The 14,985-nt window shown below is 47.2% G+C and overlaps 1 protein-coding gene across 2 annotated transcripts in view; it reads right to left on the reverse strand.

Moving 5' to 3' along the window:
- Positions 1–14,985, reverse strand: part of PAICS (phosphoribosylaminoimidazole carboxylase and phosphoribosylaminoimidazolesuccinocarboxamide synthase) — a 130,548-nt gene that overhangs the window by 113,048 nt on the left and 2,515 nt on the right. For both annotated transcript variants that reach the window (XM_082264894.1, XM_082264893.1), the window contains exon 2: positions 12,624–13,064. In XM_082264894.1, coding sequence (XP_082121020.1) covers positions 12,624–13,064 — 441 coding nt within the window. The remainder of the gene's footprint in view (positions 1–12,623; positions 13,065–14,985) is intronic.

Genomic DNA, 14,985 nt, shown 5'->3' on the forward strand with positions numbered 1-14,985 from the left:
AGTCTGCTCAATGCTGGGACCAGGGGAGGCAGAGACAAGGGGGTGTTGTGGCTGCACAGAGAGGTGCAAGATCTGTAGGAGGAGTTCTGCCCTCCTCTCTGCTGCAGACTGCTGAGGAAAGGGGGGGGGGGATACGAGCCTTACTGCAGCAGCACAGAGAAGCACAGGATCTGGCAAAGGAGTTCTGTCCTCTGTTGCCAACTAATGAGACAAGGTGGAGGCAGAGACAACTGGGGTGCCGCAGCTGCAGGAGAGGTGCGAGGGCCACATAAAATGGCCTGGGGGCCGCATTCGGCCCGCGGGCCTTGTGTTTGACACCTGTGGACTAGAGTATGGACATTATGTAAAAGATATTTTTTCTTCACTAATTTTTCTTCATTATTTTTTATGAATTTTTTATGAATATTTTCATGTATTTATATGAATTCTGGATGCATCGCTGCTCAGTATTTATTCATATGGGAATTTGCACTTTATATGTATTTTGAATTTAAGCAGCGCTGCAACCACTGACCTTCACTGAATACACTGACTCCATACGATAGGACCAGTCCTTGAGTGGGGGTGCCCATTCATAATGAAGAGGACTTGGAGTCTGGTTTAGCTGCCTTACCTGGCCAAGGCCTCCTCTGCCCTTAATTCTGCGCTTTCCCCCTGGAACGGGTCACATGGAAGCACTGAAATGACTGCCTTGGAGAAGAGGGCCCAGTAGCCGAAGCAGCCAACCCCCTATAGGCCTGGTGCTTGCCCTTTTTCTTAAGCGGCAAAAGGTAGCTCTTTTCACCAGATCTTTTGAATATACTGTGCCTTGCGAAAGTATTCGGCCCCCTTGAACTTTTTGATCTTTTGCCACATTTCAGGCTTCAAACAAAGATATAAAACTATTTTTTTTTTTGAAGAATCAACAACAAGTGGGACACAATCATGAAGTGGAACGAAATTTATTGGATATTTCAAATTTTTTAACAAATAAAAAAACTGAAAAATTGGGCGTGCAAAATTATTCAGCCCCCTTAAGTTAATACTTTGTAGCGCCACCTTTTGCTGCGATTACAGCTGTAAGTAGCTTGGGGTATGTCTCTATCAGTTTTGCACATCGAGAGACTGAAATTTTTGCCCATTCCTCCTTGCAAAACAGCTCGAGCTCAGTGAGGTTGGATGGAGAGCGTTTGTGAACAGCAGTTTTCAGTTCTTTCCACAGATTCTCGATTGGATTCAGGTCTGGACTTTGACTTGGCCATTCTAACATCTGGATATGTTTATTTGTGAACCATTCCATTGTAGATTTTGCTTTATGTTTTGGATCATTGTCTTGTTGGAAGACAAATCTCCGTCCCAGTCTCAGGTCTTTTGCAGACTCCATCAGGTTTTCTTCCAGAATGGTCCTGTATTTGGCTCCATCCATCTTCCCATCAATTTTAACCATTTTCCCTGTCTCTGCTGAAGAAAAGCAGGCCCAAACCATGATGCTGCCACCACCATGTTTGACAGTGGGGATGGTGTGTTCAGGGTGATGAGCTCTGTTGCTTTTACGCCAAACATAACGTTTTGCATTGTTGCCAAAAAGTTTGATTTTGGTTTCATCTGACCAGAGCACCTTCTTCCACATGTTTGGTGTGTCTCCCAGGTGGCTTGTGGCAAACTTTAAACAACACTTTTTTTTTTTTTTTTTTAGTTACTCTAAGAGTCTTTTGAAAGCCACCATACTACCCGCAGAAACCACCTCTTGTGTTAGAGAATTCCACAATCTTGTAGCCCTAACAGTAAAGAACCCTCCTCTTTGCCTGAGGTTAAAAACGCTTCTCCTCTAATCGCATTGTATGTCCTCGAGTCCTCATGCAATTCCTTTGAATGAACAGTTTTTTTTCTAAGCTGAGATCCCCATTAAGATATTTATAAATTGCTATCATGTCCCCCCTCAGACGTCTCTTCTCCAGAGAGAATAAATCAAGCGATTGCAGCCGCTCTTCATAGTTAAGGTCCTCCAACCCCCTAATCAGTTTAGTTGCCCTTCTCTGGACTCTCTCCAGCTCCAACACATCCCTCCTGAATACTGGCGACCAGAACTGGACAGAATACTCCAGATGCGGTCGGACCAGAGTTTTATAAAGTGGAAGGATTATAGTCTTATCTCTGGAATACATCCCTTTCTTCATGCATGCTAATAATCTGCTGGCTTTGGCAGCTGCCGCTTGACATTGCATGCTGTTGCCTAATCTATCATCAACCAAGACTCCCAGATCTTTCTCCATTTTTGATTCTCCCAAGGGTTCCCCTCCTAACGTGTATTGTGTTTTTATGTTGTTAGTCCCCAAGTGCAAAACCTTACACTTCTCCACTTTAAACCTCATTTGCCATGTCGTTGCCCACTCCGTTATTTTGTCCAGGTCATTCTGTAGGATATCTGCTTCATGCTGTGTAGTTATTGCCCTGGCCAATTTTGTGTCATCTGCAAAAACTGATAACGAACTACTGATCCCGTCCTCAATGCTGTTTATGAATAAATTGAACAAGGTTGGTCCCAGGACTGAGCCCTGGGGCACCCCGCTTACTACCTCAGACCAGTCTGAGTATGCGCTGTTTATTACCACCCTTTGGACACGGCCTTTTAGCCAGTTTCGTATCCAAGAGCAAACCCTGCTGTCGATACCTGCAGACCTTATTTTATAAATTAAGCGCTTGTGGGGAACTGTATCAAACGCCTTAGCGAAATCCAAGTACACCACATCCACTGGTCTGCCCCTATCTAGCTCACAGCTCACCTCCTCGTAGAATGCTAAGAGATTGGTTTGACAAGAACGCCCATTTGTAAACCTGCGCTGATTACTGCTGATGATGTTGTTGTCTTTAGCAAACTCTACGATATAGTCCCTTATCATCCCCTCCAGAAGTTTACATATTATTGATGTCAAACTGACAGGCCTATAATTTCCCGGGATATGCCTCTGGCCCTTTTTGAATATCGGAATCACGTTAGCCTTCCTCCAATCCCCTGGTACATCTCCTATCCTAATACTGTCAGCAAAGATCAGGAACAGTGGTCTAGATATAACCTTACTGAGTTCCTTGAGTACTCTCGGATGTACGCCATCCGGGCCTGGTGATTTGTTTGTGTTAAGTTTATCCAGCCTTTCCCTGATTTCACCCTCTGATAGCCATAGTGGCAAGTCCTGTGTATTACTACTAACCATACAGTCATGGTCAGTGTACCCCTCCCTTTCCTGTGTAAAGACTGACGAGAAAAAAGCATTCAGCATGGTTTCTTTTTCAGTGTCCTCTGTAACCATCCTCCCATCATCGTTAATTATGTGTGCAATATGCTCTGCCCTAGTTTTTTTTGCTGTTGATATATTTAAAGAATTTCTTTGGGGTTTTTTTTACTATCCTCCGCTATTTGTCTCTCAAAGTTGATTTTAGCCATCTTGATTTCTTGTTTACTTTTCTTATTTGCCTCCTTGTATTGCTCGAAAGCCGATACTGTGCCCTCTGATTTATATTTCTTGAAGGCCAATTTTTTTCCCCTAATAAGTTTTTTAATGCTACGGTTTAGCCAGCCAGGTTTGGCTTTGTCTCTTCTAAATGTATTTTCCATAAGAATGCACTGCAAGATGCATTTGCTTAATATGTTCCTAAAGCATTCCCATTTTTCCTCTGTGGTCAGTGATCCCAAGGTTTGGTCCCAGTTTACCCTTTCCATCAATGAGTACAATTTTGGAAAGTTTGCCCTTCTGAAGTTTAGGGTTCTTATGTTCCCCACTTGCCTTGTTATATTGTTATTTATACTAACTGTGATCATCCTGTGATCGCTAGAGCCCAGGTTGTCCTGGACTCCTACCTCCGAGATTATGTCTAGGTCATTAGTGATCAATAGATCCAGGACTGCGTTTTCTCTGGTAGGGGAATCCACCAACTGTGACATGTAGTTGTCCTGTAAGGTTTCCGTGAATAGACGGGCCTTCTGTGAGTGTGCAGTCCCCTCATCCCAGTCAATGTCGGGATAATGATGACTGATCCCAATCTTGCCACTTTACCCAAAAGTGCTAAAAATTCCAGCTCTACCTCCTCCCCTTGGTTAGGTGGCCTATAGCAAACCCCCACAACTACTTTTCCCTTTTCTCCTTCCCTATGGAGTTCAACCCACACAGATTCTAAATCCATGCTCATCCCATCCGTAATGTCACTCCTTTCTATCACCTTTATATTGTTCTTGACATAGAGACATACCTCTCCCCCTCTTTTTCCTACCCTGTCCTTCCGGTACACCGAATACCCTTGGATATTGGCCAGCCAGTCATGTGAGGGGTCGAACCAAGTCTCTGTTATTCCCACAAGGTCTATGTCATCCTCATGTACTAACACTTCCAATTCATCCATTTTATTAGCTAGGCTCCTGGCATTAGCATATACCCCTCTTAGTTTTACAGAAGTTAAACGTGATTGGCGGTTATGTCTATTTTTGTTTGGTCTGAGGTTTTCCCGCACAGACCTGCCAATTGACGTTGTGGACCTACTGTCGCTGCTGACCCTACAACCGCCTTCAGTCCTTTGCTCCCTCCTGACTGACTCTACTTCTGAGCCCTCCCCCCCGTCTCCTAGTTTAAAAGCCCCTCCAACTTGGTGGCCATCTTTCTCCCCAAAAGATCTGTACCGTCCCCATTAAGGTGCAGCCCATCCTTGCTAAAGAGCCGGTAGCCGACTGAGAAGTCAGCCCAGTTCTCCAGGAACCCAAACCCCTCCTTCCTACACCAGTTCCTCAGCCACTTGTTAAGTTCCCTAATCTCCTTCTGCCTCTCTTGTGTGGCTCGAGGTACAGGCAGTATTTCAGAGAAAACCACCTTGGAGGTCCTTTTCCTCAATCTATTACCTAAGTCCCTGAAATCGTTCTTTAGGATCCTCCACCTACCTTTTACTTTGTCCTTAGTGCCCACATGCACCATGACCGCTGGGTCATCCCCAGCCCCGCACAATAATCTGTCTGTCAGATCTGCGATGTGCCGAACGCGGGCGCCCGGTAAACAACATACTGTTCGGTTATCGAGATCTTTCTTACAGATTGCCCTCTCTGTCCTCTTGATAATTGAGTCGCCCACTACCACAACCTGTCTAACCTTTCCTGAGTTACGGCCCCCCTTCTTCCTGGAGCCGCCCCTCCCCTGGCAGCTGGGGGAGGGCGTCTGCTCCAGCTCTGCCACCCCTGAGCTGATATCCCCCTCAACCTGCAACTCGGCAAATATGTTAGGGTGTACCAACTCAGGACTGGCCTCCCTGACACTCTTCCCACTAGGCTTCCTAACGGTCACCCAACTGCGTACCTCTGATGCCTGCGTCTCCTTCCTCCTCTATGCTGGCCCCTGCCAGCGCCTGATGGGTAATGTCCAAGCTCCTTTCCAGGTTGTTGATGCGACGCAGTCTTGCCACTGTGTTCTCTAGATCCAGGATCTGGTCTTCCAGAGCAACAAGTCGCTCACATCTTGCACAGCAGTATTCGCCCTTGATTGGTTCATCAAGGAACTCATACATGGCGCAAGAAGTGCACTGAGTGGCATCCCCAATCCTGTCGGACATTATTACCCACTACTCTATGGGGATAATGTTAATGACCTGCTCGTCCTTACCTACACTACCTCTAAATCCCCTGGTACTAAACCTGGGGTACTCACCAGTCGCTAGTATACTAACCAGTCACTAAGATACTCACCAGTCGCAAGGATCCTCACCAGTCGCAAAGATACTCACCAGTCGCAAAGATACTCACCAGTTGCAAAGATACTCACCACTCACAAAGATACTCACCAGTCGCAAGGATACTCACCAGTCGCAAAGATACTCACCAGTCGCAAGGATACTCACCAGTCGCAAAGACACTCACCAGTCGCAAGGATACTCACCAGTCGCAAGATACTCACCAGTCACAAAGATACTCACCAGTCGCAAGGATACTCACCTGTCGCAAAGATACTCCCTGTCGCAAAGAAACTCACCAGTCGCAAGGATACTCACCAGTTGCAAGGAAACTCACCCGTCGCAAGATACTCACTAGTCGCAAGATACTCACCAGTCGCTAGATACTCACCAGTCGCAAGATACTCACCAGTCGCAAGATACTCACCAGTCGCAAAAGATACTCACCAGTTGCAAAGATCCTCACCAGTCGCAAGGATACTCACCAGTCCAAAGATCTTCACCAGTCGGCCGGTCACAGAGCACTGTCAGTCAGTCGCAGAGCACAGTCAGACAGTCGCAGAGCAGTCAGACAGTCGCAGAGCAGTCAGACAGTCGCAGAGCAGTCAGTCACAGCGCAGTCAGTCAGTCACAGCGCAGTCAGTCCGTCGCAGAGCAGTCAGTCAGTCACAGCACAGTCAATCAGTCGCGGCACAGTCGGTCAGTCACAGAGCAGTCAGTCAGTCGCAGAGCTGTCAGTCAGTTGCAGAGCAGTCAGTCAGACACAGAGTAGTTTTAAGCAGATAGATCAGCTCAGTGCAGATCGTACCACAGCTACCCCTCTCAGTCTATAGCAGCCCCTTTGCAACCTGTATTGCTTGTAGTGTTGTGCTTTTGGTCCCCCCACCAGTCCCACCCCCCTACCAGCTGATCAGTTGTTACCTTACGTCCCCGGTCAGGTCCTGTCAGGTCCTTGTCCTTGCCGCCGCTGCTCTGTCACCCTGTCGCACGCTCTCGGTCACCCCCGCCACCGCTGCTCCATCCCCGCTCTGTCTCCCTGTCAGTCGGTCACCTTCCAAGTCTCCTTCACCCGGCCCCCGGCTCCCTGGTGCGGCTTCCTCCGCACGTACGGCTCCTCCTCCGCTCCTCCTTCTCTCTCACACACACAGCTCCCTCACTGTGCACCGATCACCCTGCAGCTTCTGGCTTCCGGAAATGGTTTTATGAAATGGCTTTCTTTTTGCCACTCTTCCATAAAGGCCAGATTTGTGCAGTATACGACTGATTGTTGTCCTATGGACAGAGTCTCCCACCTCAGCTGTAGATCTCTGCAGTACATCCAGAGTGATCATGGGCCTCTTGGCTGCATCTCTGATCAGTCTTCTCCTTGTATGAGCTGAAAGTTTAGAGGGACGGCCAGGTCTTCGTAGATTTGCAGTGGTCTGATACTCCTTCCATTTCAATATTATCGCTTGCACAGTGCTCCTTGGGATGTTTAAAGCTTGGGAAATCTTTTTGTATCCAAATCCAGCTTTAAACTTCTCCACAACAGTATCTCGGACCTGACTGGTGTGTTCCTTGTTCTTCACGATGCTCTCTGCACTTTAAATGGACCTCTGAGACTATCACAATGCAGGGGCATTTATACGGAGACTTGATTACACACAGGTGGATTCTATTTATCATCATTAGTCATTTAGGTCAACATTGGATCATTCAGAGATCCTCACTGAACTTCTGTAGAGAGTTTGCTGCACTGAAAGTAAAGGGGCTGAATAATTTTGCATGCCCAATTTTTCAGTTTTTTATTTGTTAACAAAGTTTGAAATATCCAATAAATGTCATTCCACTTAATGATTGTGTCCCACTTGTTGATTCTTCAAAAAAAATTACAGTTTTATATCTTTATGTTTGAAGCCTGAAATGTGGCAAAAGGTTGAAAAGTTCAAGGGGGCCGAATACTTTTGCAAGGCACTCTACTAATCCAAGATCTTCCCAAACAGACCATAAAAAGAGAAACCCTGCTAACAACATTTTACATGGCAGTTCCACGGACCAGCTCTTTAACCATAGAATCTTCCACATGTGGACAGACACAAAGGCAAAGCTAGAGATCTGTCAAATAGAGTCCTTCAGGGCATCTACCTCAAAACACAGAGCCCGGGGCAACTCTGATAACCCTTTACCAGTGTCTGTTTCTGCACGTGACGGTTTCTTCTTTACCAACCACCTAATGCGATCCTTAAGGCTTTGGCAAACACTAATGGCTGCTACTGCCAGTTGCACAGCAGAACCTTCAACAACATCTCCAGTCTCTTGTTCGCCTGATCTTTAAAGAACTGTACATTGTCTACTGGGCAAGTGAAATTTGTATTGAGATATCGATAAGATACCACTGCATGCACTGCGGGCATACACCCACCTTTTCAAAAAAAATTCCTCTATAGGATAGAGGTGAGAAAATCTCCTTGGCGACACAAACACCCCATCTGGTTGATTCCATTCAGCATACAACAATTTTTACAAATACTGTAGCTGCTGACTTTGAATATTAGGGCACTTACCTGTCCAGGAATCAAGCGGTGTCCTCACTCAGAGCCGATTTTTCAATCGGCTATTGGGTGCTTTTGACTAAGAGATACCGGCAGTAAAGCCTTGCAGCTTCACAGCCAGTTTCCTACTGCACATGCACGAAGTGTACTACACTTTGTGAATGGGCTGGCTGCAGGGCAAGGAGGGGGGGGGGGGGGCGGAAGGAAGTAGACAAGTGGAGCTTCCCTTTTTGGGTGGAGCTCTGCTTTACCCAATGAGGACTTAGCCAGGGGGCAACCCAAAGTCAGCTCAAACCATTTCAGAGAGAGAATGTACTAACACCTTCTGCTCCTGTGAGACCTGAGGACCCCTGAGCTTCCTCAGGGCCCAGATTCTGCAGAGGTAGAATCCACTATCTAATCCTCTTCAAGCTCTACACCGACCCCCCTCCTCATCAATGTCCACCCATTTCTCTTCTACCTCCTGTGGAGGCTCTAGTGAAGGGGACCTCTCCCATATCTTACCCCCCTGTGCCATGGAGGAAATTATACCTTTACTTTTACCTTCCAGACCCACCAAAGCAGCCATCAAGTTATCTTTAGTGACATAAACCAAGGTGGATGCCCCTGCAGTAGCTACAATACCAGACAAGGTAGTTCAGATGTACCTGTCACCTCTGGTCTTTCGAGGAATGAAAATACAGCTGGAGTATGACTAATGTCCTCAGGACCTGACGATTGCACACCTGCACCCTTAGCAGCTGCGTTCTCCCCCCCCCCCCCACACACACTTTCTGGAAGCCTTTCCAAGGTGTGCTGCTGGATTAAAACAGGTTGTGCACAGTTGTCTAAATTGCACATGCCCACACTGCCCTGAGGATGCCGGACTGCACCTGACCTTGTGCATGCCGGAACGAAGAAAAAGCCAAATACCTAAGAAAAACAACAAACTTACAGAAAGCCCCACAGTCAACAGCACATATAGCACCAGAAAAGGCACAGAGTCACCAGAAAGGGACACAGAGTCTTCCACTGCCCCTAGTGGTTCATAAGGAAATATACGGCAGGCAGTAAAGATACCTTAAAGGGCCAGACTCACCATTCTCTTACGCAGAACAAGGATCTCACCTTCACACATCAAAGTGGGCACCGTCGCCCTGGACCTTCAGGGAGTCAATTCCCCCTTAAACTCAGGGCCCACTGGACCTATACAGCACTCCAGTGGAACACCTTGGTCAGTACCTAACTGTGCAGGGTTCCGTATATGCAGGGTACAGCACCGAAAGCTTGCATTAAAGACAAAGCCCCGCCGAAATCTGACTCCATTCATCTAAGTGTCCCAGCCAAAGGAATGGATACGACCAACCAACTCTTGATCCCTCCTAGAATCACTTTACAGTATAGCCATGGCACACGGAGAGCTGTAGTTCAGTTACCATCACCTTGGCAAGAAAACTGAGGAGCTTCCCGAGTAGGAGGGATTATATACAAGTGGAATGTTTTGTCAGCTAGTGTCCATTCACCTATAGGTGGCGCATGACCCAGTTAGTCATATTTATAGCCTGCTCTGTGTCCCGTGATGTACGATAAATAAATATATAATGTATTGGGGTTTATCTAATCTTCAGGCTTAAAATATTTTTTAAACATGTGTACACAAAATGCAAAAATGGCTCTGGCAGTGAAAGAGTTAAAGCCCTTTTTCTAAAGTTTTAGTGCCTATTTGCCCTTTTCCTTTAAAGTGGCTTTATTACATTGGTATTAACCTACAGTCTTAGTTAATGTGCTCATCATACCCTGTCCACTGTACTTTGGGATAATCACTGACACCAGCAAGTCTTGTGTAACAAGTTCCAGATTTGCGTCTCTCTTCCCACGATCTCTTCTTTGCCATTCACAAAGCAAAGCCTGCAGCAGGAGTCATGCTATCAGGGCAGGTTAAGAGGTTCAAGTTAAAATTAGCTTGCAGGAGAATAACATAATAAAGCATTTTAGAGGATAAGTACAAACGGACTGAAACTGTAAAAAAAAAGCCATGTTGCCTGGGGCTGGGCTTTAACGGCTGTATAAACTTTTCACTCCTCATACAAAGGTATAATGCAGTGCTATGTTCATCTTTTCTACAGATGTTTTAGGTGATTTATACTACTATTATACTTTGATAAGATTTATACTTTGACATGGCACTGCTGTTTTGATAGACTTATTATTTTTTGACTACTTATGCTACGATGTGATGTTCAAAGAGTAGTAACCTATAGCAATAGGGATGCACCGAAATTAAAATTTTGGCCGAAAAGCAAAACCGATAATTACTCTTTTCCCCCCAAATGATTTAAAATTGTTTTTTCTAGTACATTGGGGAACAAAAAAAAGATATTGGAGAAAATGAGGGGATGCCTGGGATGCTAGAGAGGCACTAGTCTCAGCAGTACCAAAAAATAAAAATTCTGTCTGGAAGAGAAAGATAAGGAACAGGGAGAGAATACAGAGACAGAATATGACCTGTTTTCAGCCGAAATGGGATAGGCCCATTTTTGGCTGAAAATTTTGATTGGCGAAATTTCGGTGCACCACACAGTGCTGTATTTTGGCCTAGGCCAACAAGGCCCAGGCCTAGGGCGGCAGATTGCAGGGGGCAGCAAAAAAGCTACCCCCCCCCCTCCACCTGAGACTCTATTGGCCACTGGTTGCTAGAGCCGCCTCTCTCATCCCCCTCTCTCTCTCTCACTCCCCCCTCTCTCTCTCTCTCTCCCCCCCTCTCTCTCTCTCACCCCTCTCTATTTCTCTGTAACCCCCCTCTCTCTGTCATCCCTCTCTCTCTCATCCTCCCTCTCTCTCATCCCCCTCTCTCTCTCCTTACCCCTCTCTCATCCCCCCTCTCTCATCCCCCCTCTCTCTCTCCTTACCCCTCTCTCATCCCCCCTCTCTCATCCCCCCTCTCTCTCCTCCCCCGTCTCTCTCTCTCATCCCCCTCTCTCTCAACCCCCTCTCTCTCAACCCCCTCTCTCTCATCTGCTCTCTCTCTCATCCCCCCTTCTCTCTCTCGCTCTCTCTTTCATCCCCCTCTCTCTCTCATCCCCCCTCTCTCTCATCCCCCTCTCTCTCTATCACCCCCCCTCGCTCTCTCTCATCCCCCACTCCCTCATCCCTTCTCTCTCTCTCTCAACCCCCCTCTTTCTCTCTCATCCCTCTCTCTTTCATTCCCCCTTCTCTCTCTCACCCACCCCCCCTCTCTCTCTCTCCCACCCCCTCTCGTGCGCTCTCAGGGGTTCATGCTGGGACTTGTAGTCCTTCGATTTTGGAGGGAGTAAAATCAATTAAAAAAGGAGTGGGGGAAATTTACATAGGAGGGGGGGGGGTGGCACCCATTTTTATTCTTGCCTAGGGCAGCACAAAGCCAAAATATACCACTGACTATATAGCAAATCAGATTTCAGTTTACTGCAAACCAAGCTTAGGAGATGCTTACTGTTTAGCTGTCACCTTTTTGTACAGCAAATACCGTATTTATCGGCGTATAACACGCACTTTTTCCTCCTAAAAATGGAGGAAAAAGTAGCTGTGCGTGTTATACGCCGATATAAAAAGAAAAATGCCCAGAAAGCAGCGCCGAGAAGTAGAAGGGGCGGGCAGCGCCGAGGAGAAGGAAGGACGCGCTGTCATCGGAAGTCCCGCCTCCTATGCCGACGTCAATCATAGGCGCCAGGACTTCCGATGAGAGCGCGTCCTTCCTTCTCGGCGCCACCCACCCCCTTCTACCTCTCGGCGCTGCTTTCTGGACATTTTTAAAAGTGATGTGTATAGTGGCGCTGGCAAGGCTGCAATTATGGGCGCTGGCGAGGCTGCAATTATGGGCACTGGCGAGGCTGCATGTATGGGCACTGGCGAGGCTGCAATTATGGGCACTGGCGAGGCTGCAATTATGAGGACTGGCGCTGGCGAGGCTGCATGTATGGGCACTGCGCTGGCGAGGCTGCATGTATTGGCTTTGCATTGGCGAGGCTGCAATTATGGGCACTGGCGAGGCTGCATGTATGGGCACTGGCGCTGGCGAGGCTGCATGTATGGGCATTGGCAAGGCTGCATGTATGGGTACTGCACTGGCGAGGCTGCATGTATGGGCACTGCACTGGCGAGGCTGCATTTAAGGACACTGCGCTGATGAGGCTGCATTAGTGGGCACTGGTAAGACTACATTTAATTTTAAAAAAATGTTCTGAGTTCAAAGCTGTTTATTTTAAATTTCAGCTTTTTTCCTGAAATTTCTGCCCTAAAATTTAGGTGCGTGTTATACGCCGGCGCGTGTTATACGCCGATAAATACGGTAGTTTCTCGTGCGATATAAAAATCAGCAGATTAGATAAGATATTCATAGATGAAGTATGATGGAGGCCATCTTTTTATTTTAAAATGACACCTTCGACTCACCTGACAGAGAGTCAGCAGCAATAGCAGCAGGAACAGGTCTCGGGCATGGCAGTGATAATGGTTTGTCATTGTTAATCTTTCTGTACCCAGATGGTTTGCCTGATAAAATAGTATCAAGTTCTTTGAAATATTTCATTGTCTTCCATCGATTCCCGGAATCTTGAGCCTTCTTCACCACAGCATACTCATGTTTCAGATTTTTATACTTAGTCCGGCACTGCCTCCAGTCTCTGTCTATCCCTGCTTGCTGGAGAAGACTTGCAATGTGTTCAAAAATCTTCTGGTTCCTGACAGTTCCTTTCAGCTGCCCCCTTATACTCTTGTCAGACCAAATGTTTATAAGTGCCAGCGTCTCCCTAGCAGACCAATGCTTTCCTCCCTCATTATGGACAGCTGGTACAAGTAGCAGATCACTGTTACCTCCTTCGGGACTCTGACGATCTGTCATAGGGAGGAAAACAAATCATAATTTGTTTAAGTTATAGCAAAATACACAATACATTTTTGGGTCTATGTATAAAATATTTGTTGAGTGCATGTGACAAACGTTCACACAATCAGGGTGAAAACTACCATATACTTCTTGTATCTCTAGCACAAATAGCACCATACCCTCCAGAACATACAACTCATCATGCCCTCTTCTCCTGTATATAGGCCCACTGTCAAACCCTCTGACAGTACTCTCCTGCACATTCTGCCTGCTGTCCTTTACATAGTGCCCACTGTCATACCATCTGTCACTCCTCTCCTGTAAATAGTGCCCACTGTCATACCCTCTGTCACTCCTCTCCTGTACATAGTGCCCACTCCCATACCCTCTGTCACTCCTCCCTGTACAAAGTGCCCACTGTCATACCCTATGTCATTCCTCTACTTTACATAGTACCCGCTGTCATACCCTCTGTCACTCCTCCCTGTACATAGTGCCCACTGTCATACCCTCTGTCACTCCTCTCCTGTACATAGTACCAACTGTCATACCCTCTGTCACTCCTTCCTGTACATAGTGCCCATTGTCATACCCTATGTTATTCCTCTCCTTTACATAGTACCCACTGTCATAACCTCTGTCACTCCTCCCTGTACAGTGCCCACTGTCATACCCTCTGTCACTCCTCTCCTGTACATAGTGCCCACTGTCATACTGTCTGTCATTCCTGTCCTGTACATAGTGCCCACTGTCATACCCTCTGTCACTCCTCTCCTGTACATAGTGCCCACTGTCATACTGTCTGTCATTCCTGTCCTGTACATAGTGCCCACTGTCATACCCTCTGTCAATCCTCTCCTGTACATAGTGCCCACTGTCATACCATCTGTCACTCCTCTCCTGTTGTCAAGGTCTTACCTTACCCTCCTGTTGGTAGCCATCTTGGACATGTGCAGACTGCTGCCTCATCATGCATCATCACTTGCCTGCTGTCTGGGTGTCGCGCTAGCTTTCACTACTAAAAATTTCACTACTAACCTTTTGGCATTCCTCTCCTGCACATTCTACCCACTCTCATGCCATCTGTACTCCTCTCCTTCACATTCTCCCCCATGTCATACCCTTTGGCACTCCTCTCCTGCACATTCTGCCCACTCTCATGCCATCTGTACTCCTCTCCTTCACATTCTCCCCCATGTCATACCCTTTGGCACTCCTCTCCTGCACATTCTGCCCCTTGTCATATCCTTTGGCACTCCTCTCCTGCACATTCTACCCACTCCCATACCCTCTGCACTCATTTCCTGTACAATCTGCCCCTTGTCACACCCTTTGGCACTCCTCTCCTGCACATTCTGCCCCCTTTCATACCCTTTGGCACTCCTCTCCTGCACATTCTTCCCCTTGCCATACCCTTTGGCACTCTTCTCCTGCATATTCTACACACTCTCATGCCATCTGTACTCCTCTCCTACACATTCTTTCTGCTCCTTGTCATATCCTTAGGCACTCTTCTCCTGCGCATTCTGCTCCTCGTCACATCCTTAGGCACTCTTCTCCTGCACATTCTGCCCTTTGTCATATCCTTAGGCACTCTTCTCCTGCACATTCTGCCCTTTGTCATATCCTTAGGCACTCTTCTCCTGCACATTCTGCCCTTTGTCATATCCTTAGGCACTCCTCTCCTGCACATTCTGCCCTTTGTCATATCCTTTGGCACTCCTCTCCTGCACATTCTGCCCACTCCCATACCCCCTGCACTCCTCTCCTGCACATTTTGCCCACTCCCATACCCCCTGCACTCCTCTCCTGTGCATACTGTCTATAATCACACCCTCTGCACTTCTCTCCTGTGCATACTGTCTATAATCACACCCTCTGCACTCCTCTCCTGGGCATACTGTCTATAATCACACCCTCTGCACTCCT

This window comes from Pelophylax lessonae (assembly GCF_965119305.1).
Source record: "Pelophylax lessonae genome assembly, chromosome: 1".
NCBI classification, from domain to species: domain Eukaryota; kingdom Metazoa; phylum Chordata; class Amphibia; order Anura; family Ranidae; genus Pelophylax; species Pelophylax lessonae.